Genomic DNA, 25,814 nt, shown 5'->3' on the forward strand with positions numbered 1-25,814 from the left:
CCCCTAGAGGTGATATGGTAAGGTCCTTTCACAATCTGATCTCCCATATTGGTAGAGGTCTGGAGGCTTAAGGGAGAAATTTCTCATAAAGACTTATTCAAGTGGAGTGGATTTCTCCAAACAGGTTATTAAAGGGAGAGACTCCTCTAAAGAGATGTGGGTACCCTATCTTCAAATCTTTCCTCTCAATTTGACTTTCTTCTGGCACTCTTGCAGGTTTTAGGCTTTGTAAATATCTTTAAACTGGACTTTTAAGCTTAGTAAAGGATTTTCCTAACCCTAGAAAGAACTTCGATGAATTTTCAAAACTGTACAAGCTATTAGCGCTTACAATCCAGGACATCTAGTTGGCTACTTAAAATTCTTTGTAAAAGAAATTTCCATCTATAAAGAAAATCTTTACGTATGTAGGCATCTCCCTCTCTTCACCGAAACCACTAGAAATGTTTGCAATTGGAAAGACACTGATTTAAAGTTTACATAACAAATGTTACCTTTGTTTAAGTTGCATTTTCTGTAAATTGTCTTAACTGGGCCTTTACATAAGCCATTCTTTGTTTGGGCAAATTGTCTGTCTCATTTCATCTTGGTGTCATCTCTTTGGAAGTGCAAAATTTGGGGGTCCCCAGCTAACAATTGCTTGGGGTAATGGAATGGGTAAAGGATTCATAGAGAAGCTATTTAAAATTGGCAAATGAAAAATCTTAATGAAAGTTATAAGTTTAGATTCTGTCTGTGTGTCCATATGTCTATATGTCTATATGTCTATATGTGTTATGTTTATGTGATATTTCTCTACCAAAATATATAGAACTCTAATCAATTGACTTAAAAAAGTGTTTTAATCAAATATTTTATTCAAAAGAAAAGCAGAGCCTAACTCAAATGACTTTTAGTTCATATGACTTAGGTAAATCTTAGGTAAATAAACCTAGCTTACTATTATAGGGTTAATCAATACAGATATGTCTTCTGATAAGCAAAATACCCATATATTTAACTAAAGTTAAGTTCTTGTTTAGGTGGTGACTGCCTAACCTGCTATAAGAATGGTTAGCAGGAAAATAACTTGAGATCATGGTTAGTTTTGTTCAGTGTCTCATAGAATTTTCATAAACAGTTCAAGTCTGGTTATAAAAAAATAATAAGTAAATTAGGCATTAATGTTTACAAATGAACTCTTCATAGTTTTAAAAAGTATTTCTTCTAGGACAATTTCTTTTTGCTTACTAACAGACCCAAATACATATAGCTTTTCTGCACTATATAAAAATAAGGTGTTCATATATATAAACTTTAAAGTTATGCTTAATAATTAATGTTTTAGAGGGCAGGATTAAAGGTGCCCGATGAATGATCCTCCCACAGAAAGGGACCATAGCAAGGAAAGGACAACTACAAATGGGGGACAGCATCAGTGGGAGACCATGAAGGGCTGGAGGAGTCTGGTGAGGATCCTGTGGAGCACAAAAACCAAGCAGGGTGGTATAGAGGAGAAAGAGGCATGCAGCTTCACCCACTGCTATGTCTCCCAAGCCAGGATCAGCCAAGAGGAATTCTCCCTTGCAGTGGGAAGAATCTACTCAGCCATGAGCATTTCCCAGCAGTAACCTTCATCCTGCTCCCGCCCAAGCCCACCCCCACCCCCACTGCAGGCATGAAGCCAAGGATGACCCCTCCTCCCACAGCCAGGCAAGGAGCATGCCAAAAACACCACTTCCATGTGGGTGGTCCACCACATCCACCACAATAGCCACAGCTGTCACAGAGGCAGCTAGGTGCCACAACCACCATGCAGATGGCCTGCCAGTGACTCGAGTCCATTGACACAAGGAGAGCCACCAGCAGAGACCAAAGAAAAGAAGAGGATGTCTCTTTCCACAAAGCCCATTCCAGAGTCATAGAAGAAGCATCTATGCTACAATAATAGTGGGGGACCTGAACACATCTCTCTCAGCACTGGACAGATCATCTAGGCAACAAATCAACACAGTAAACTCTACTCTTTCAAAAGGAGAAATCTAGGATTATCAGAGGTAGGAGGGGGAGAAGAAGAGGATGGGAGAGCTTTGATAAGGGGCATAAAGAATAAGTACAATTGGTAATAATGTATATGATAATAATAATGATTTGATGAACATATATAAACATTGAACCCCCAAAATATGTATAATCAATTATGATTTAATAGAAAAATAAATAAATAAAACTTAAATAAAATTAAACTTGTTTTATAAGGCAAAAAAAAAAAAATGTATCAGAACTCCTAGAACAGAAAGACTCATTCAACAAAATGAAAAATACAATTGAGAGCATAAGTAGCAGGCTAGAGCAAGCAAAAGAAAGAATTTCTGATCTTGAGGACAGTCTTTTTTAAACAAACCAAGCAGACCAAAAAAAAAGGAAGAAAGAAAAGAAAAAAAGAATCAAAAGAAGAAGAAAAAAATCTGAGAGCTAGCAGACCAACTTAAGCACACAACCATCTGAATCATGGGAGTTCCAGAGGGGAGGAGAAAGGAAAAGTCACTGAAAACATATTCAATAAAATATAGCAGAAAACTTCCCAGGTATTGATAGAGATATGGACTGTCAGATCCAAGAGGCTTAAACATCCCCAAACATATTCAATCCAAAAAGGTCTTCTCTGAGACACACTGTAGTCAAACTCCCAAAAGTCAAAGACAAAGAGAGAATCCTAAATACAGCAAGAGAAAAGTGTCAAGTCACCTATAAGGGAGTCTCCATCAGACTAATAGCCGACTTCTCAGCAGAAACTCTATAGACCAGAAGAGAATGGGATGATATATTCAAAGTACTAAAAGAAAAGAACTGCCAGCCAAGAATACTATACCCAGCAAGGCTATCATTAAGAAAAGAATGAGAAATAGTGTATTTCCCACAAAAACAAAAGCTGCAGGAGTTTACCACCGCATGACCAGCCCTACAAGTAATTCTTAAGGGAGTTCTGCACCTGGAACCCAAAAAATGATAATCACCACAATGAATACATGAGAAAGAATAAAGAACACTGATATGCAAATATGAAATGAGAGCAGATATGCAAATGGAAAAGAGAAAGAAACTATACCATGCCATCTCAAAAAAATAATGAATGCCAAAGACAAAAAATAAAAAGGGGAAGAAAGGAACAAAAGATGTCTAAATCAATCATAAGAAAAGCAATTAAATGTCAGGAGTAAGACAATACCAGTCAATGACAATGCTAAATGTAAATGGATTAACTTCCCCACTCAAAAGACACAGATTGACTGATTGGATTGAAAAACTAGATCAAAGTATATGCTGTCTAAAAGAGACTAACCTCACCTGTAAAGACATACACAGACTAAAAGTGAAGGGATGAAAAAGATACACCACTCAAAAAGAAAAAAAAAGCAGGAGTAGCTATTCTTATATTAGATAAAATAGACTTTAAACCAAAAACCATAAAAAGAGACAAAGAAGGCCATTGTATATTTGATAAATGGATCTATCCAGCAATAACATTAATATACATGCACTCAATACTGAAGCACCCAGACATATAAAGCAAATGCTATTAGACCTAAAGAAAGAGATAGACCCCAATACCATAATAGCTGGGGACCTGAACACTCCTCTCTCAACATTGGATAGATCATCTAGGCAACAAATCAGCAGAGAAACACAGTATTTAAACTACACTTTAGACCATAGGACGTGGCTGATATCTATAGAACATTTCAACTAAGTAGGTAAACAAGCCTAGCTTAATATTATTGGGTTAACAAAAACAGCTGTGACTTCTGAAAGATTTTTCTCCTGTTTTTCTTTTTTTCCTTTTTTTAAGTTTTATATTTTATCTTTAAGTCCATGATCTGTTTTGAGTTAATTTCATTTAATTTTGTACAATGTGTGAGGTTTAGGTCAAGGTTCATTCTCTCTCTCTCTCTCTCTCTCTCTCTCTCTCTCTCTCTGTCTCTCTCTATCTCTATCTCTCTCCTTTTCTTTTCTTTTTTGGCCTATGTATGTCCAACTATTCCTGCACCATTTGTTGAAAAGGCGACCATTCTCCCACTGAATTGATTTTCCAGCTTTGTCAAAAAATCAGTTGGACGTATTTTTGTAGCTCTATTTCTGTATTCTCTTTTCTATTCCATTGATCTGTGTGTCTATCCCTTCACCAATACCACACAGTCTTGATTACTGTAGCTATATAGTAAATCCTGAAATCAGGTAAATGGGTCCTTCCCACTTTACTCTTCCTTTTTAAATCATTTTAGCTATCCTAGTTCCTTGACTTTTTCATATAAATTTTAGAATAATTTTATCCATACTATAAAGATTTTGCTGGGATTTTGATAGGAGTATCATTAAACCTTTACACAAACTTGAGGAGAATTGGCATCTTTACTAGAGTTTTGCAATCCATGAACACCTGTTTCTCTACATTTATTTAGATCATTTTGATTTCTTTCATTGGGCTTTTGTAATTTTCAGCAAACAATACTAATAAATGTTGTTATATTTCCACCAAAGTATTTAATTTTTTGAGAGATCATAAACGGTAATGTGTTTTTAATTTTGATGTTCACAGGTTCATTGCTCATATATAGAAATGTAATAGTTTTTGTATGTTAATCTTATATCCTGCCATAGTGCTAAACCCACTTCTTAGTTTTAGGAGGATTTTTACTTTTTCTGTGGATTCCATAGGATTTTCTATGCAGACAATCTTGTCACCTTCAAATAGGGATAGTTTTCTTTTCTTTTTTTTTTTTTTTTGCTTTGTTCCACTGACTAGAACTTCCCTCACTGTCACAGTGAGAATAAAAACGTGGACATCCTTGTCTTGTCCCCAGTCTTAGGGGAAAAGCATAGATCTTTTACCATTAAGTATGTTAGAGAATTTTTAGATACTCTATAACAGATTGAGAAAGTTCCCCTCTATTCCTATTTTTCTAAGAATTTTTTATCATGGATAGGTGTTGAATTTTGTCAAAACTTTTTGATGCAACAATTTATATAATCATGTGATTTTTCTTCTTTAGCTTGTTAATATGGTTGATTACACTGATCAATTTTTGAATATTGAATTAGCCTTGCATTTCTAAAATAAACCACATGTGGTCATTGTGTGTAATTCTTTTTATATGTTGCTGAAATTTAACTGCTAATATTTTGTTAAGAAATTTTGCATCAATAGTTATGAGAAATTTTGATATGTAGTTTTCTTTTTTCTACTGCCTTTGTCTATTTTCAGTATCACAGTAATTCTACCTTCATAAAAAGCAATTGAGAAGTGTTTTTTATTTATAGATTTAATTCACTGAATAGTTATAAGACTATTCAAATGATCTATTTCTTATTGGGAGAGTTGTGGTAGTTTGTGTTTTTCAAGGACTTTGTCCATTTCAACAAAGTTGTCAAATTCATGTGCATAAAGTTGTATGTAGTATTTCCATATTATCCTTCTGATGTCTGCAGGATCTGCCCTTACATCCCCTCTTTAACTTCCAATATTGTTAATTTATGTATTTTCTTTCCTTTGGCACTCTTGCTAGAGATGTGTCAATTTTATTGATGTTCTTTAAAAAACTGCTTATTTGTTTCATTGGTTTTCTCTGTTGTTTCTCTGTTCCAATTTTACTGATTTCTACTCTTATCTTTATTTCCTTCCTTCCGCTTGGTTTGGATTTATTATGCTCTTCTTTGTACAGGTTACTGGGGTGAGAGCTTAGATTATTGATTTGAGACTTTTCCTCTTTTCTAATGTGTGCATTCAGTTCTATTCATTTCTCTCTGAGTACTGCTTTAACTGTGTCCCACAAACTTTGATATGTTGTATTTTCACTTTCAATCATTTTAATGAATTTTTTCAATTCCCCTTCAGACTTATTACTTGGCCCATCAATTGTTTACAAATGTGTTGCTTACAAGTGTTTGACTGTTTTCTTTCTCCTGTTGATTTCCAGTTTGATTTCACTGTGGTCAGAAAACACACTCTGTGATTCCAATTCTTTTAAATATGTTAAGGTTTGTTTCATAGATCAAGATGTGGACTATTTTGGTATATGTTCTGTAGATACCTGAAAAGAATAAGTTTTCTGCAGTTTTTGGATGGAGTGTTGTATAAATGTAGATTGGGTCTTGTTGGTTGACAGTGATGTTGAGTTCTTCTATATCGTTGCTATTTTTTATGAGTGAGTACATGTGGTATTTATCCCTCTGTGCTTTGCTTATTTCACTCAACATAAGTTTCTCCAAGCTCATCCACGGAGCTGCAAATGGGAGAATTTCATCCTTTTTTATGGCAGAGTAGTATTCCACAGTGTATATATACCACAATTTCCTTATCCAGTCATCCATCAATGAACATTTAGGTTGGTTCCATATCTTGCCTATTGTGAACAGAGCTGCGATGAACATGGGACTGCAGGTATCCCTTCAACATTACTTCGTTTGATATTAATATAGCCAATCCAGCATTCCATTCATTATTGTTTACATGATATACCTTTTTCTATCCTCTACTTACACCCAGCTACACCATTATATTTAAGTGAGTTTCACGTAGACAACATATGTGGTGAGGTTTTTCAAAACCACTTTGCCAAGCTCTGTTTCATAACTGGTGTATTTAGACCATTTACAATTAATGTTATTAATGCTCTGTTAGGACTTAAGACTGTCATTTTATTTTTTGTTTGTTTGTTTTGTTTGCTATGTTTTTTGTCTCTCTGTTTCCTTTTCCCTGCATTCCTTTGACAACCTATACTTTTTAGATTTCCATTTTAATTTACCTATAGTGTGATTGAGTATATCTCTTTGTATGGCTTTTTTAATGGTTCATCTAGGTATTACATTATATGCACATAAATTTACAACAGTCCACTGATGTTGTCATTTTAGAAGTTCTCATGAAGTATAGAAAACTAACATCCTTCTACATCCCTTTATGGCCACATTCCTCTCCCATTTATAATATAATTATCTTAAGTATTTCTCTACCTGAATTTAGAGCTATATCTGACAATGTTATAATTTTGCTCCAACCATAAAACATAATTTAGAAAACTCAAGAGGAAAATAAATGTCTATTGCATTTACTCATATTTTTGCTGGCTGTGTTCTTTCTTCCTTCCTAATGTTCCAAGGTTTCTTCTGATAGGTTTTCCCTTCAGTTTAGGTAACTTCCATTAGTCATTCTTTAGGGTAGTTCTGCTGGCAACAAATTCTCTTTGTTTTCCTTCATACAGGAATTTCTTGATTTTCCCCTTTATTTATGAAAGATATTTCTCTGGGTATAGGATTCTAAGTTGACGATTGTTTTCTATCAACACTTGAAAAATGTGACACTTTCTTCTGGCATCCATGGTTTCTGATGAGCTATTCTTGTCATTTGAATTGTTATCACTCTGTAGGTAAGCTGTCCTTTTCTCTGGCTGCTTTCAAGAATTTTTTCTTCATCTTTAGTTTTCAGAAGTTTAATTATAATGTATCTTGAAGTGAATTTCTTTGATTTATTCTGTGTGGCATTTGCTCAGCTTCTTGAATCTGTAGGTTTATCTCTTTTGACAAACTTGAAGTTCTTTGGCCATTAATTATGTTTCTACCCCACTCTATTCTATCCTTCCCAGATGCTACCAACACAAATGTATAGTCTCACAGAACTTGAGGCTCTGTTTATTCTTTACTATTCTTTCTCTTTGTTGTTGAGATTGGGTAATTTCTATTTTTCTATCTTCTCATTCACTGATTTTTTCCCTTTGTCTCTTCCATTCTGCTGTTATGCCCATACACTGGGGGTTGATTTCATTTTGATTATTTTTCAGTTCTAAAATTTCCATTTTCTTCTTTTTTTTTTTTTTTTTTTTTTGCTAAGGCTATTTTTTCTTTTTGTTTAAAGTGTGCTTATAATTGTTTGTTAAAGCTTTTAAAAATAATAGCTGTTTTAAAATCTTTGTCAGATTATTCTAACATCTTTCTTATCTTGGTTTTAGCATCTATTGATTGTATTTTTTCATGCAGTTTGGGACTTTTCTGGTTCTTTGAATGATGAGTGATTTTTTATTGAAACATGAACATTTTGGCTATTGTATTATCAGACTCTGGATCGTATTTAAATTTTCTGTTTTAGCTGGTTTTCTCTGACACCACTCCAGAAGGGGAAGGAAGGATGCCCTTTATTAATGCCAGGTGGGGGTAGAAATCCAGGTTCTCCAGTCATTCTGCATTGAGACCCAAGGGAGGGTAATTCTTGTTACTTCTTGGTGGGGGTAATAGTTACAGCTCCCCAACTAAGCCTCCACATATACCTCCCATGCTGGTTGGGTGCCTCATTACTGCTCCCACTGTGGACTTCACTGACACCAAAAGGGAGGTAGGGCAGCCTCATTACTGTTGGGTGCTATGAAAATCTTGACTCTCCACTATGTGTCTTCTGACACTACCCCAGTGTGGAGAGTGAGGGGTGCCTTGTTACTACCAGATGTAATTGGAAGTCCAACCTCCCCACCTCCCTATGTGGTCTCCACTGACACAGGGAGTGGAGGTAAGGTTCACTACCATTCAGCAGGGATGAAAGTCTTGCCTTTCTATTCCATCTGCTCTGAAACCATTTTCATGGGGGAGTTTGAGATGCATCATTACAACCTGGTGAAGGAAGAAGTCGAGGATCGCCACTTGGCTTTTGCTGGCAGGGGTGAGGATGGATCTGCAGTTATTTCTGTGGTGTTAGGCTGTAGTATAGCAGCTATGGTCTAAAATGTTTCTACTTTGCTAAGGTACCCCTTTTGTGATACTTTGGTGATAAAAGGCTTTTCTTCAAGCTTTTTTCTGTATGCAACCTTGAGCATTTGTGGGTTGTTAGCTTCTCCAGCACTCAGTCTGGGATACACAAGGCAAGAGAAAATCCAGGGAACTCATCACTATGTTGTTCTTCAGATTCCAAGGTCCCTAGATGATCTGTCTTATCTCCACCTTTCAGAGTCATCTTATGTTTGTATTACATAACAGATGCAAATCTCCAAAACTCATTCTATGAAGCAAAAATCATCCTGATACCAAAACCAGGTAAAGATATAACCAAAAAAGAAAACTACAGGCCAATATCCTTGATGAATATAGATGCAAAAATCCTCAATAAAATACTAGCAAACAGAATACAGCAACACATACGTAAAATTATTCACCACGATCAAGTGGGATTCATCCCAGAGATGCAAGGTTGGTTCAACATATGCAAATCAATAAATGTGATACACCATATTAATAAAATCAAACACAAGGACCCTATGATCATCTCTATAGATGCTGAAAAAGCATTTGATAAAATTCAGCACTCATTCATGACAAAGACCCTCTATAAGTTAGGTATAGAGGGAAAGTATCTCAGCATAATCAAAGCCATATATGATAAATCCAACGCCAATATCATCCTGAATGGGGAAAAGCTGAAAGCTTTTCCTTTAAGAACAGAAACTAGACAAGGATGCCCACTCTCACCACTCCTATTCAACATAGTGTTGGAAGTACTAGCCAGAGCAATCAGAGAAGAGAAGGAAATAAAGGGCATCCAGATTGGAAAAGATGAAGTCAAACTGTCCCTGTTTCCAGATAACATGATCCTATATATCGAACAGCCTAAAGCCTCTACAAAAAAACTCGTGGAGGTGATAAATGATTTCAGCACAGTAGCAGGATACAAAATCAACACACAAAAAATCAGTAACATTTCTATTCTCCAATAGTGAACATGCAGAAAGAGAAATCAAGAAAGCCTGCCCATTTACAATAGCAACCAAAAAAATAAAATACTTAGGAATTGAGTTAACCAAGGATGTGAAAAATCCCTATAAAGAGAACTACAAACCACTGCTGAGAGAAATTAGAGAGGACAAAAGAAGATGGAAAGATATCTCATGCTCTTGGATTGGAAGAATCAACATAGTGAAAATGTCCATACTACCCAAAGTGATATACAAATTCAATGCAATCCCCATCAAAATTCCAAAGACATTTTTCTCAGAAATGGAAAGAACTATCCAGACATTAATATGGAATAACACAAGACCATGCATAGCCAAAGCAATGCTGAGCAAAAACAATAAAGCTGGAGGCATAACACTACCTGACTTTAAACTATACTACAAAGCTATAATAACCAAAACAATATGGTACTGGCATAAAAACAGACACACTGATCAATGGAATAGAATAGAGAATCCAGAAATCAACCCACACACCTACAGCCATCTGGTCTTTGACAGAGGCACCAAGCCTATACACTGGAGAAGAGACTATCTCTTTAGCAAATGGTGCTGGGACAACTGGATATCAATATGCAGGAGAATGAAACTAGACCCATACCTCTCACCATATACTAAACTCAACTCAAAATGGATTAAAGAGTTAAATATACACCCTGAAACAATAAAACTTCTTAAAGAAAACATAGGAGAGACACTTCAGGAAATAGGACTGGACACAGACTTCATGAATACGACCCCAAAAGCACGGGCAACCAAAGGGAAAATAAACAAACAGGATTATATCAAACTAAAGAGCTTCTGCGCAGCAAAAGAAACAATTAACAGAGTTAAAAGACAACCAACAGAGTGGGAGAAAATATTTGCAAAATATACATCTGACAAAGGATTAATATCCAGAATATATAAGGAACTCAAACAACTTTACAAGATAAAAACAAGCAACCCAATTAAAAAATGGGCAATAGAGCTAAGTAGGCATTTCTCTAAGGAAGATATACAAATGGCCAACAGGCATATGAAAAAATGCTCAACATCACTCAGCATTCGGGAAATGCAAATCAAAACTACTCTGACATACCATCTCACCCCAGTTAGGATGGCTAATATCCAAAAGACTCTGAACGATAAATGCTGGCGAGGTTGCGGAGAAAAAGGAACTCTCATACATTGTTGGTGGGACTGCAAAATGGTGCAGCCTCTATGGAAAATGGTATGGAGGTTCCTCAAACAATTGCAGATAGATCTGCCATATGACCCAGCTATCCCACTGCTGGGAATATACCAAAAGGAATGGAAGTCATCAAGTCGAAGGTATACCTGTTCTCCAATGTTCATCACAGCACTCTTTACAATAGCCAAGAGTTGGAACCATCCCAAATGTCCATCATCGGATAAGTGGATATGGAAAATGTGGTATATCTACACAATGGAATACTACTCAGCTATAAAAACGAATGAAATACTGCCATTTGCAACAACATGGATGGACCTTGAGAGAATTATATTAAGTGAAAGAAGTCAGGCACAGAAAGAGAAATACCAAATGTTCTCACGTATTGGTGGGAGCTAAAAATAAATAAATAAATTCACACACACACAAAAATAAACTGGGGAGGGGGGAAAGAAGACATAACAACTACAATTCCTTGAAGTTGATACGACAAGCAAACAGAAAGGACATTATTGGGTGGGGGGGGAGAGGGAGGAGGGAGGGGGGGTTTCGGTAAAGGGCCACAATAATCAACCACATTGTATATCAACAAAATAAAATTAAGAAAAAAATAAACAAATAAATAAAATAAAGGGAGGGGAAATATCACCATGCTTCCCTTAAAAAGCTGGAAGAGGGGAAACGTTGATTTACCTTTCGGATTTCTATTTTATGGCATTATTTCCAGAAAGTTTTTAACTGCTCTATGGAACCATGGAAGATTTTAATCCTCTATCAATACTCTGATGTTAATGAAAAATCAACTGCCAGTTAAGACTTTTTCTTCTGAAATTTATATTTTCAATAGCTGGTAGAAAATGTATTCAAAATTTTTCTGATTCTTTTCTTTTAGTTTGCTTTGAAGGGTTGAGTAAATAAATTGAATGGTTTGGAGAGAGGGAATTAAGGTTTTGTCTTTTATTTATCCCTATAGTTAAAGATTGTAACATTGGAACCGAAAGTGGATTTGGGACAGTATCAACTGGCTACATCGAGGGTATCAATAAACAGAATTTCAGTTATTAGATCACAATCTACAATGAAAATACATGGATCAGGGACTGAGTGCATCCTTGGAAGGGTAAATTTAATAGGAGACTTATAAATCAGGTAAAAATTCCTTTAAGCTAAAATTTGAGGAAGCAAAGAGAAAATGCCCAAATTAAAATTAAATATCATAAGAGACATCACAAGTGAAGTCTAAGTAATGTTCAGGAAAAGAGTATAGAGTATGGAACTAGACTTAGATATGTTTATAATTCTATATAATATGGGTAACGAGTCATGTAAACTTAAAGATTTATATAACAAAGGAATTATATTCACTTACATAAATTATAAACCACATTTATAACATTTATATAACAAGTACCCCATACAGAACTATAAGATTATATCCTATTAAAAATAGATCAAATTAGAAGAAGTACTGATACTAGTACTACATTTATGCTCAGCATGTACACTTACTTTTGGAAAAGATCTTAAGCATCATTCTAAATTCCTATCCAATGCTTAACCCTCTCTTTAAAATTTCATAGACAAGTGGTCATCCGTTTTTGCTTGAATACTTCTAGCAATGAAAAGCTCATCTCAGAAGGCTTCTCTGTTATATTTTTTGGTGGTTTTAAGTTATAAACCTACATAGAAATGGAAAAAAAAGACCGAAGACAGTCATGTGATTAAATATGTGGGTGATGATCAAAGGAAAATCCTAAATGAAGTTACAGTAATATACTAGAGAATAGCCAACCTAATCAAAGACACTGCTGTTGCTGTCCTCAGATTATACAATATGTATGAAGAAAAGGTGGAGAATGTGACTTGTCATGAAGACTTCAAACATGAAATCGCATTTTGATAAGAACAGTGCTCCTAAAAATTCCTTACTTGCCCTGATAAAAATTTAATCTTTCAGAAGACAGAGAAACACAAGAAAACTGACACCCTAAATTAAATTTTGATCAATAGGGAAAAACCTCCTAGTGATATAAAAGTGATAGGAACCTTGAAAGAAAGGGATCATATCATGTTGAAGTTTGTAACAGTAAATGAAGAGAATACGGGGGTAGTCATGTGCATATACCAGACTTAAGAAGAGTCAACTTGGAAACATTCACAAATCAGAGAGTTGTAATCCAAAGACTATAAAAGGAAAAGTATACAATACAAACAATGCAATAAACAACATAGGCAGAGACATCCAAAATGATAAAAGAAAGGTACTTGATTGCTGAGAGGGAGCTTGCCAATGAGCTTAAATATAAACAAAACGATATATTCAATAATAAAGAAAATAATCAAGGATTAATTTTTTGAGTGGTACTGATCTGTAGAGATATTGTCTATCTAGAGTGAACCAAAGTTTATAAAAATGCTAATGGCAACAAAGGGAGTCTTTATTGTGGTTTGTTTTTCAGTACAAATTTTAAAAAACAGAAAAGGGATAGACACAACACTTAAGGAAGATTATGTAATTTTAAGAAATGATGGTGTATTACACCATTTCTGCTGCTTATAACAAAATATCTGGAACTGGGTAATTTACAAGAAAACAAAATGTATTGCTTACAATTTCAGAGGCTGGGAAGTCCAAAGTCCAGGGAACACATCTTGTGAAGCTCTGTCCTGGTGGTGACTACAGCAATTCAGGGTATCACATTTCAAAATGGTGGAGCAGAGAGGGAGACTCTCATTTGCTCTTCTTTTAAAGCCCTCAGACCACACCCCTGACCACTATTGTTAATTCATTAACTAGGCATGGTACTAGAATCTAATCACCTCTTCAAGGCCCCACTTTTTTCAATTACCATAGTAGTATTTCCCACCCTCTTAACAGTCATGGTGGGGGTCAAGCTACTAATACGTAAAACTTGGGGGAAACAATGCATATCAGTTGGTGAGAAAACAGAATTGTTTAATTCACCTCTTGCTTATGTTTTGTCCACCAAATAGCTTCACATTGGAAAGTTGAAGTTATAGTTAAGGAGACATGAAAATAAAAATAAAAGATAAGTAAAAGGAATTCCCAGTCTATACTCTACGTTCAAAGATTATGACTTAGCAAACTCTCTGGGTTTGGTTAAATATGGTATTCAGCAAATGGAAATAATCAAAAGCAAGGTTAAACTTTTAAAGGTACCATATTATCAGAGAATCTCCAAACTTGGTAAATAATATGTACTTATTCAACCCCTAAACCAGTAGTTCTCAAACATGAGCATGTATCAGAATTGCCTGAAGAATCACCTTTTTAAAACACAGATTACTGAGTCCCAGTCCCAGAGTTTCTGATTCAGTAGGTCTGAGGTAGCCCCAAGAATCTGCATTCCTAACAAGTTCCCAGATAATGATGCTGGTCCAGAGGCCACACTTTGAGAACCACCGGCCTAACTAAGTCAATCTCTATGGCCTAAGGGCACTGAAAAGGCAGGCTGCTAATGAGAGCAGCTTCACTGAGGTCACCTAAATGCCTATCTCAGATGTGGCCACAGAGGACAATGAACATATTCCAAGAGAGCAAAACCAGGCGCTCACAGATCAGGTGACTGAGGGCCTAGCTCCATGGCTAGGGCAGGAAATCCTTACTCCAGTCTAGAAGTGTGTTATGGTCTATGGACTGAGAACCACAGTGTGCTATGTCCCATTGTCCTATAATCTAAATGAAAATTTTTATTGCAATAATGCTGTTCTCTCTCCACCACTGTATGTTGGGCGAGTTAAAATTTAGCTACATTTTTTTATGAGTTTTAGACAACTTGGCCCTAAAATTTTTATAGAGAAATAAACATACAAGAATGGCTAGGGAAAAACTGAAAAGGAAGATCTTGTGGCAGGGGAGAACTAGCCCCATCAGATATTTAAACATTCTACCAGAAAGCCTCCATAAATAAAACAGTGTAGCAATGGAGCATTGAATAGGTAAATCAATGGGATAGAACAGAAAATCCAGATAAAAACCCCACTACATATAAAAGTGTAGCATATGGTAAAGGTAGCATAAATGCTCCTTGGCTTACAATGGGGTATGGCCTGATAAACCCATCATAAATTGAAAATATCATAAGTCAAAAAAGCATTTAATACACCTAACCTACCGAACACCATAGCATAGCCTAGCCTACCTCAAATGTGCTGAGAACACTTACAGTTGGGCAATATCATGTAACACAGATCCTATTTTATAATAAATTGTTGAATATCTCATGTAATTTATTGAATCCTGTACTGAAAGTAAAAAATGAAACAGTTGTGTAAGTACTTGAAGTACAGTTTCTCCTGAATACATATAGCTTTCACAACATCCTAAAGTCAAAAAATTGTAAGTCAAACTATTGTAAGCCAGGGATAGTCTATATTTCTCAAGTCATGCTGGCAAAGTTAGTGCTTTTATAACATGGCAAAATACCATAAACAAAGTAAAAAAACAAATGACAAACTAGGAGAAAATATTATATTTGCAACATATATCAAAGATAAGGGGTCAACAGCCTTAATTTATATAAAGAACTTTTAAAAGTTAAAGAATAAAGACCAAAATCCTATAGATAGAAACATATGAAAATACATTCTACTCCACTTATAATAAGAGAAATACAAAGTAAAACTATACTGAGGTGCCATTTCTCACTCTTCAGCTTGGCAAAAATACCAAAGCCTGTCAATGCACTCTGTTGCTAAGGCTATGGAAAAACAGGTACTCTTATACAAGGGTACTTCAAAAAGTTCCTGGAAAATAGAATTGAAAGATAGTAAGAATCTTTCCATGAACTTTTTGAAATACACTTGCACATTGCTGGGACAAACACAAAATGGCATAATGCCTATGGAGAAGATTTTGGCAATATCTAACAAAATTACACATGTACTTATCCTTCTATGGAGCAATCTTACTTTCAGAAATTTACCCTGATGATACACCAAAAGAACAACAATGTATAAGGTTCTTTATTGCAGCATTGTTTGTAATTGCAAAATGTTGGAAACTACCTGTCAAAGCATAGGAGTTTCATTGAATAAACTATAGAAAATATACACAGTGAAATACTATGTAGCTATAAAAAGAAATATGGAGGATATCTATGAACTGATATGGATTTCTAAAGTATATCAAGTGAAAAAGCAGTGCAAGAGAGTGCATAGTGTATTCTACCTTTTGTGTAAGAAAAAAGGGAAAACAAGAAAGAATATGCATGTATCTGCTAATTTTTACATACAGAAGCACAGAAAGAATGAACCAAAAAACAATAAAGTTGGTTACCTACAAGGGGTGTGGAAAAATAGGGTAGAGAGGATACAGAAGAGAATGACAATTCTCTGAGTATGCCTTTAGGTATGGTTTTGACTTCTGGAAACACGTTAATGTCCTACATACTCAAAAAGTAAAATTTAAACAGTAAGAAGAGAAAAAAGGGGCTACAATGGAAAGCAAATTGAAACAAGCCCAACTGAATTTCAAATGAAAAATAAGACTATGCTGAAGAGAAACAACAAAAAAATCTTAGCTATAGGTCATCCATCATCCCTACCTGACTGACAGAACTACAAATTATCTAGAGTTCTCAGTCCTGAAGGACATTACAGAAGTGGATGAGACTTTAAGTATTCTGTTTGGGGAAGAGTGCAGGCATAGGCACTTAAAAAATATATATATGGGAAGGACATTGGGTAGCCAAAAGGAGAATAGCAAACATGATTTTCTACCCATTATCTACTTGCCCTTATTCTGGTTTCAATACATCACTTTTCATCAGAACGACCACCCTCTTCCCACTTTCAGTTTAAGTTTTTCTTATGGAGTTGATTCTACCCCCAGGAGCTAAACATGAAAGAGGAGGTAAGGTTTGGACCTGCTTTTGCCATCTTGCCATTACGTAGAGCCTGAGAATGGGTCAATATTGAAAATACATCTGAGAAATGGAGAAGAAAATGTCCCCCTGACATTGACTAAGACATGAAACCAGCCAATAAATCCCCTTTGCTTCTTTAAGCCAGTTTGGATTGGGTATTAGCACTTGTAACCAAAAAGGTCCTAATGGATTTGCAGCAAAACCATGATTAAAGACATTATCCAATTTGCTGCCTCTTGTATAAGATTCTCCTATGTTCAGTACATTTAAAATTTCAGTATCAATTTTCAGTTTCAATTTTAACAGCCTTGTTATATACATGTTTATCATAAACAACCTTTATTGTCTTTTAGAAGAATAAAATAAATATTAGTGTCTGGCACAGAAACCCAATACACATTTGTTGAGTTAAAAAAAAAAATGAATCTTTTAACAAAGAGAATGTGTTTTTGCCAGAAACTAAATCCAAGGTTGTGAAATATGATGGCTTACTTTAAAATTAAAAAAAAAATCTAAAATACCTATGTTCAGAAAACATACCAAATATATCTGAGAATATTAAAGCAGAAGGAAAGAGAAAGGCAAGGACTGGGTTCTACTTATGCTTAGGCAGAAAGGTAGGGCAGAAAGATGAGGGAAGAACAGATCTAGAAAGAAAGGTTGCCCTTGAGCAGGTTCTAGGTTCTATAAGTAAGTAGTATAAGAATGTAAACTCTACCTTCAAATATAGGTCCCCAGTATTTTCAATCTACTTCTTCAAGTAAAGAGGACACTCGGAGAATCATAGAAGAAACAAATTGTGGTCTGCTTCTTCTACCCCTCAGCCTACCCTCCAAGTGAACCTAAGAAGATTAAATCATTTTTAGCCTGATAGGCTTAAATTATTTCAGGGCTCCACCGACCAAAATAATGCATTCCCTATTTTGGTAGCTAATGCTTAAAAGACAACTGCAGACTGAAGTAATACTTTAGTGGGAATGTTTCTTAAAGTATTATGATGTATAAATATGGTGATCAGATATTTTACTATAGGGTTGGGAGATGGGAGATATGAAAGAGGAAAAAGCTGAAGAGAGATTAAAAAGAGGTGGCCAATGGGAAAGCAATTTTTGCAGACTTCCCAAAGTTGGCCTATGGTCTATCCTGTTAACCTCTAAGAAGTTAAGAAAAACAGAAGAGGCCCATGGTGATTTTAATCACCGGGCTCCAAATGTATTTCTGAAACACATATGAAATCAAGTTTCTATCTGTGTATGTATAGCTGTTATAAATTATCATGGTCTATGAGTATGTGACTTCTTTTTGGCTAAATTTCTGTTATCCTACTTGAGTACATGCTTAAAAGAATTTTGCCAATACCGAGAGATTAAGATTTTAATTTGTTCTTGTTGCAGAAAAGGTTGTCACTTTAACTTGCAGACAAATGCATTCTCCTGATAAGTCCTAACAATATTGTAAATTTTCATGCTTACTTTCTTGAATTCCCTTGCCATTAAGAACATTAGAAGAGTAATCTTAAAGTAGAGAAAATATTACAGTTCAGGAACTATCAAGTTATAGGCATAAACAAGTAATATCCGGAAACAGTTGTTACATCTGGTTCCTGAACAATGTTTATCACTTCCAATGAATTCTGTAATTAGCTCTACATGTTTAATAAAAGCAGACACAAAGTTTTATATACATAAATAATCAAGGTCAACTTTAAAATGTTAGAAAGTTGCAGTCTTTTTATTTAGTACCGAGAGAGTGCCAGTAATTTAACATGATATCGTGATAACTGTTGCTCACAGAGTTTTAACAAGAACAAAAATATAATTTCTATGTCATCTTTGGCATGATGTAAATTCAAAATTATAGCCATTTATTTAGCAGCACTGTGAGGGAAACAACACTGCAAAATGCACTACTGGATTTGGTCTTACATAGTACAATGAATAAAAACTTTAATGTTAAAATGAACAGTGCCTTAAATAAAACATTTATAAAATAAATGATGACATAAAATCCACAATATAGTCAGAAAAAGAAATACAGTTCTCTGAACACTGGAGACCTTTTCTTTCAATTGCACCTTTTAAGTTTTTAAGTACATGTGAATCAAATTTACATGTAATTTCTATTTAACACCATTTCTGTCCTGAGAAGTGCGATGTAATGCCAGTAAATATAACATTTTCTATATCAGAAAATAAGTTTAAGAATTCAAAAGTGCTTCGAAAATGTTGGCAAACAATTTTTTTTAAATGTGGCTATGTGCCCTCTTTGCATAAAGCCTATGTAACTCAACTAACAACACTACTTGTTTAAAAAAAACAAACAGTAAAACCACATTCTCCCTTTGTAGTATGAAATTTAATGCAAGATAAATTCTCATTTCCAAATTCTAGCATGTAGATATTTAATTAAGATTTTACATATAACTTTTAAAATGGCTGTTTTTTGCTAGACTACTTCCTGCTGCTAAAAATAATTTTATCACACTAAAAAACAAACTAACATTTTTTGCTATAAGAGGTATCAATTTCTGAAAGAACAAATTTGAAAAGAGAAATCAAGTGTGACCTGATCAATATTAGTTGATAGGAAAGAAAATAGCAAATAATTTAATTGGTCACATTATGACAATTTATTAGGAAACTAATGCACTTAGTACATTCTCTAGAACTGTCCGACATAAAATTAGATGCTTGATAAATACCTCATGAAGAATGTTCTCACAAATAGAAAACTAGAATGAAAACAAAACATTCATCCAAAGAAGCTCTATTGTCCAGGATTTAGAAATGTGAATATGGAACAAACACTAAGCATTTCGCTGAAATTTCTTGCTGGTCTATAATTGAAACGTACATAATTTGCTAATATAATGTAAGTAAGCTTGAATTGCTGTATTCTAAAAGTACTTTTCCTTTGTTTTTCTTCGTATTTCAAAGAAACATGCCTATAATTTAGGACTTCCCATACCTTTAAGTATAGCTCCTCTATGTATTAGCAACCAAATTTAATTTTAAGTGATCAACCATTGTCACTTTATTCAAATTATATGATGGACTTCACTATATTGTAAGACTAAAACCAGAAACAGTGCATCCATGAGTATAATGTGTGTTGTAAATAATCATTATCAATGCCGCTGCATTCCTGCATAGGAAGGCAGATAGCAAACTACTGATTTATTCTGCTAATTTCAGCAATCATTGACCTTGAGATACACACCAAAAATGCCTGGATAGGCTTTGAAGTGTAAAAAATTGTTCTAAAGAAGTTTATTGCAGTTGGCCAATCTATACTTAATATGACTTGCATTCTTGTTGAGACATAACATTGTGATAAATAATATCCTTAGGTCCTGAAATCTAGACAAAGGATCTGAGAACTTGGACTCTGTGGATAGTTTGCATTCGACCTTTCTGTGCTTTTGTGTCTAATACAATAGGAATGGGGAGCAGGCAGGTAAAATTCCTGTCATATGCCATGTACTGTGAGAAACAAGAATATAGACAAATATGGGTTTAACAACAATATGTATGGAAATGACCACCAATCCCTGCCTCCCTCCATACCATTTTGTCATAGAAGTTCATTGTGATTCAAAAGCTTAGAAGTTTTTAAAAGAAAATATAGATTGAGAAATAGAAAGGAACTATGCAAAAAAGAAACAGTTTATTAGATAATCTGAACCTGGGGCATACTGTATATGTTCCTTGACCACCAAAATATCTTCCCTGATAGTAACTGAATTTAAAATTATTGTCATCTAGTTAGACTGCCTGAAACTCCAGCAACTGGAAACTCATTTGATTAATGGACAGCTACCTTGAAAAAATATCTATTAGCTGCTGACACAAAAATATGAATTAATTTAATGAGATAGGTTCCCTTTCACCTTTTTAGCTTAAAATAGCTGCTCGGAGAGAACAGAAATCCTGAATTAGGGAAGGGGGAGGAAGTGAGATCATTTTGGAGCATAGAATCCTTCTAGGGATAGAGTAACTTAATGAAATGCTGCTGTGAGATGCTCAAGTAGGATAGCATGAGGGGGCTGGAAAGCCAGGAGAAAGTGAATGTAGAGAATGCCAAAGACAAACTTTGTTTAAAGCCTAAGTTTTCTAGTGGGCCTTAGGGCCAAGGTAAGCTGTTCTTTTCCTTCTTCATATATGAAGGACCTCTTACTGTCAGGAAAATTACTATTTAATCTGTATGAGTAAGTTTCTGTGGGCAGGGCAGTACTATTTTAATATATTGTTTCAATGGGGAGACATTATAAACACCAAGCACCTGTTCTTAAGTTTGTGAGTTGCCTAAATATATGAAAACCCTTTGAGCTAACCAGAGGTGCTATCAAAAACGTTTTACTATGTCTAATTATCAATGGCAATAAATTACAAAAACCAATGTCTAAGTATTCCAGGGACTAACAAAATAGGCTAAAGTATGTTCTTCATGAAAGGAATCAAGCCATTGTTTTTTCCCACAAAATCACTGTCACCTATTTCTAATTTCTTTTTGTTTGTTTGTTTTTTACAAATGGTTTTCTGAGTTTATTCATGGTAATACGTGCTTCAGGACAATAGATTGGTAGTCTACCTCTGCAAACCTGGTGTTTTCACTTTAAGAAAAATAAGTTCAATATTCTCTCCCTTAAAGAACAACAATAAACCCCAAACTGTGCTATCATTAAACACTGCTAAGAACCATTAACTAGAAAGAAAAACAATGCAAAAATAATTATTCATGAATCCATAAGAAATCATAGTATCCTAAAGTCTTACAGAAAGGATTTGTTTTTACTGTTAAGCACTTATAGAAGCCCCATCAAAAAGTGTTCCATTTAAATCTGCATTTGTATCTATAGAGTTCTAGCCAAATTGGACACAATTAGGCATCCCTACCTGGACTCCTTCTATAGTTTGGAGTTTTCTCTTACGATAAGGTTGCCCCTACTACTGTTGTTAAGCTAGCATGTTTGAATTTTCCAGTAGAAAACTCTCATGCAATTATTGGGTACATTCACTATCATACCTGTGCCTTTTACACAGTCAGTTTTCACCTGGTGACAAGGAAACATGCTGTTCACTGCTGGGTTTTTTGTTTTTTTTGGGGGGTGGGCTGGTCGGCATGGGGATCGAAACTCTTGACCTTCCTGTTATAACACAGTGCTTAATTCTTATATTGTTTCTTTCATGATAGAGCTGTATGACATTACCCTTCTGAGCAAGCAAACTGAAAATTAATTAAGATCATCAACTTTTTAAAACACTGATTATGGAAAGCATGAAGGTTATTTTGTTATAATTTTTCATTTTCCAATTTCACTTCCCTTATTTTTTTACTTGAAAAGCTTACATGGAAATAATATCTGTGTCGCAAAAAGTTCAACACCAAAATCAGACCTCTGAATCTGACATATTCAATTCTGATAGGAAGAAGGCATAACAGCACAAACAACATAATGACAAGCAGAAAATAAGTCAGAATATATGGACATAAATTGTTACATGCAAGTACTTATAGTAATAAAGCAAAATGAGGAAAGGTAAGTCAAATTTGAACATAAAAAGCCACCAGATATGATACCAGTCTATTTTTAAGTAATTTTTCCACGTGGCATTAGATATTCTTTAATGTCTTTCAATTATTTCAAAAAGACACCTCAAAATAAGAATACACACTTTTATATATCACATCCAAGAAACAGATCTTTGTGCAGGGGGTATAGACCACTTACGTTATAAAGAGAATATGTATACTTTCTTTTATTAGTCAGCAAAATTACAAGTCTGCTAGCCTAGATTGTACACTTCAGTACTCAGCAATCAAATTTCTCTCTCTGAACTAAGCAAAATAAAATACAGCAAACAGTACACCCAGCACACACAAGTAGTTCACTTATATTCACTAAACAAAACTGTGATATACTCCAGTTTACATTCCTGAATTCTTTCTGTCAGTAGTAGTAGTAATAGTAATGGTATTTTTTCAACAACATGAAACAATTCTTTAAGATTTCATCATTTAGAAAAAACAATACATAACTACACAATGGTTCTGAATCATCAATTTAATAATAAGACCAATTTGGCCAGATCATTTTTTTAATAAATATAATTTTAAATGTGCTCAAGTTTTATGTAGATCATTAGTATTACTTTCTATTTAAAATGTGACTTTATCTTCTTCAAGTATAACTATTACATAGCATTATCTAAGGTTTACAGAAATACATTGTACTACGCTATGCGTGCTAAGCATACAAGTCCACTATAGTAAAATTTCAACTATATTACCATAGGATTCAAGTTAGATTAATATACTACACTGTAATTCAAAGCACATGAAAGTCAGAAAAAAAAGTGTAGTTCACTGATAAAGGAGACAGATGATGATTAAATCCAACTGGTTAACTTGAAAGTTAGCTTACATAACACCAAGACAGTGTCAACACCATGTACTTTATTCTTAAAGGTTTAACTGTGACCCTATTTAGAAGATTACAACACCGGTATAAAGCCTTTGGCTAAAAAATTCTTCACTTGTACTACAATTCCATTAGATGTAAAAGGTACAGAAGCTTTACGGAAAACTTTATTTCTAGATGAGGCCACTTATGGATAATATACAGGTCTGTCTACACACATTATCTGTGATTTAATTCCTCTATAAAAACTTTGGCACCAACCATATCAGGAATTCATATATTAGCACAAATGTATTTTGCTCTGGCACCAAACTACTATGTCTACATTTTAGTAACTATAGAGATTCAAACAAATGTAAGTCCTTTGGTTGTGCATAACAAAATTCTACAATACTTTTTTTGTTTTTCTTTTAAAAAAAGCCTATCCTTCAGGATCTGATGTTAAAAAATACTGACATTGCTTGGCATTATACTATTACATATGAATCTTGACTGTTGGTAATGATTCCACCACAAATCATTATTGAATGAAACCAGAAAAACTATTAAAGTAACTTTATTTGAAAGGAATTTTAGAAGTAAGTGTGCAGAGAAGTTGTTAGGTCCTTGTGGACAGCAATTATATGCTTAAATAAACACTTGGACACTACTGCAAAAAAAAAACAAAAAAAAAAAAAAAAAAACATAGTATGAATATTATAGACCTGTGTATGCTTTTCTAAAACCTTACTCCCCTTAAAAAGGGTAAATTAAACAGAATATTCAAGTAATAGAGCAGAAAACAATGCCTTTGATGTAAGATTAGGCAAAAAGCCGTACATTTAATTTTCTCTTCATCCAGTTTGGCTGAGGAACACTGTAAATCTTACAGGCCAGTTGATGTTTGTTTTTTCATGCTCCGTCGCTTAGCTAAGCTTGAAGCAGCAACAGGTTCCAGGACTGGTTGAAAGGTCTTGTGAGTCAGGGCAGAATATGTGGCAACCATTGCTCCCTAAAATAATGACAAAATGTCACAAATTGAGTAAAAATTCCTGGAGGTAAAAAACCAAACCAAAACAAAAACTTTCACATTATATCATGAGACATTTAACTAGAAAAACATTTTCCCAGAAAAATAATTGAATATACTTGAGCTGTGCACTGAAGCTCTGTGATAAATTAATACCTGATTACTTGTGTATTTTTTATTTCAATAACTATGCATCCTACAAAAAATGTTAAAAACACTAAAACTTAAAATCTAAGTTCACTGTCTATGAATGTAGAAACTGGTACAAATGGTTATAATTTAAAAACTAATAGCAATTTTTTGTTTCCATATTAAACTTGCATTTAATCCACTCCTAGCCCCAGTGTCTCTCAACAGCAAGGCAAGTAAAATCAAGATATTTTTATCATCAGAAAAGATGTAGTAAATAAAGTTAAGAGGAATACATGATACATTGTTAAAATATCCATGCTACCAAAAGCAATACACAGATTTAACGCAATCTCTATCAAAATTCCAATGGCTTTCTTCACAGAAGTTTAAAAAAATCCTAAAATTAGTCTGGAACTACAAAAAAAAAAAAAATAGCAATACTGAGAAAGAAAAACAAAACTGGACACTGGGCTGGGCAAAGAATTTATGAAGAGGACCTCAGAAGCACAGGCAATAAAAGTAAATATAGACAAATGAGATTATATCAAACTAAAAAGATCTGCAAAGCAAAGGAAATAATCAACAGAGTGAAGAGACAACCAGCAGAATAGGAGAAAATATTTGCAAAATATGCATCCAACAAATGATTAATATCCAGAATATACAAAGAACTCAAACAGCTCAACAGCAAAAAAAAAAAAAAACAAATATGAGTAGAAAATGGGTAAATGAGCTGAACAGACATGTCTTAAAAGAATACATATAAATGATCAACAAGCACATGAAAAAATGCTCAAAATCACTAATCATCAGGGAAATGGAAATCCAAACCACAATGAGATATCATCTCACTGCAGTTAGAATGGCTGTTATCAAAAACAAACAAAACAAAACAACAACAACAAAAAAACCCAGACAATAACAAATGCAGGAGAGGATGCAGAGAAAGAGGAACTCATATACACTGTTGGTAGGAATGTAAATTAGTACAGCCATTATGGAAAAAACTATGAGGTTCCTAAAGAAAAAAAAATCGAACCACCATATAAGCCAGCAATCACTCTTCTGGGTATATATCCAAAGGAAATGAAATCACCATCTTGTAAAGATACCTGCATTCCCATGTTCATTGCTGCATTATTCACAATAGCCAAGATATGGAAACAACCTAGGTGTCCATCAACAGATGAATGAATAAAGAAGCTGGTGTATACACACACACACACACACACACACACACACACACACACACACAGAATGGGATATTATTCAGCTTTAAAAAGGAAATCCTGTCATTTGCAACAATATGGATAAACCTGGAAGACATAGGCTAAGTGAGCCAGACACAGAAAGAAAAATATTGCATGATATCACTTATATGTGGAATAAACAAAAAGAAAAGAGCTCATACACACAGAGGTAGAGAATGAAACTGGTTACC

General features: G+C 34.4%; 1 protein-coding gene across 2 annotated transcripts in view; it reads right to left on the minus strand.

Moving 5' to 3' along the window:
• Positions 1 to 23,018: 23,018 nt before the first annotated feature.
• Positions 23,019 to 25,814, minus strand: part of RPS6KA6 (ribosomal protein S6 kinase A6) — a 166,332-nt gene continuing 163,536 nt past the window's right edge. For both annotated transcript variants that reach the window (XM_063083125.1, XM_063083126.1), the window contains exon 22: positions 23,019 to 24,223. In XM_063083125.1, coding sequence (XP_062939195.1) covers positions 24,098 to 24,223 — 126 coding nt within the window. In that variant the 3' untranslated portion in view covers positions 23,019 to 24,097. The remainder of the gene's footprint in view (positions 24,224 to 25,814) is intronic.

The sequence above is a fragment of the Cynocephalus volans genome, chromosome X, assembly GCF_027409185.1.
Source record: "Cynocephalus volans isolate mCynVol1 chromosome X, mCynVol1.pri, whole genome shotgun sequence".
NCBI lineage: Eukaryota > Metazoa > Chordata > Mammalia > Dermoptera > Cynocephalidae > Cynocephalus > Cynocephalus volans.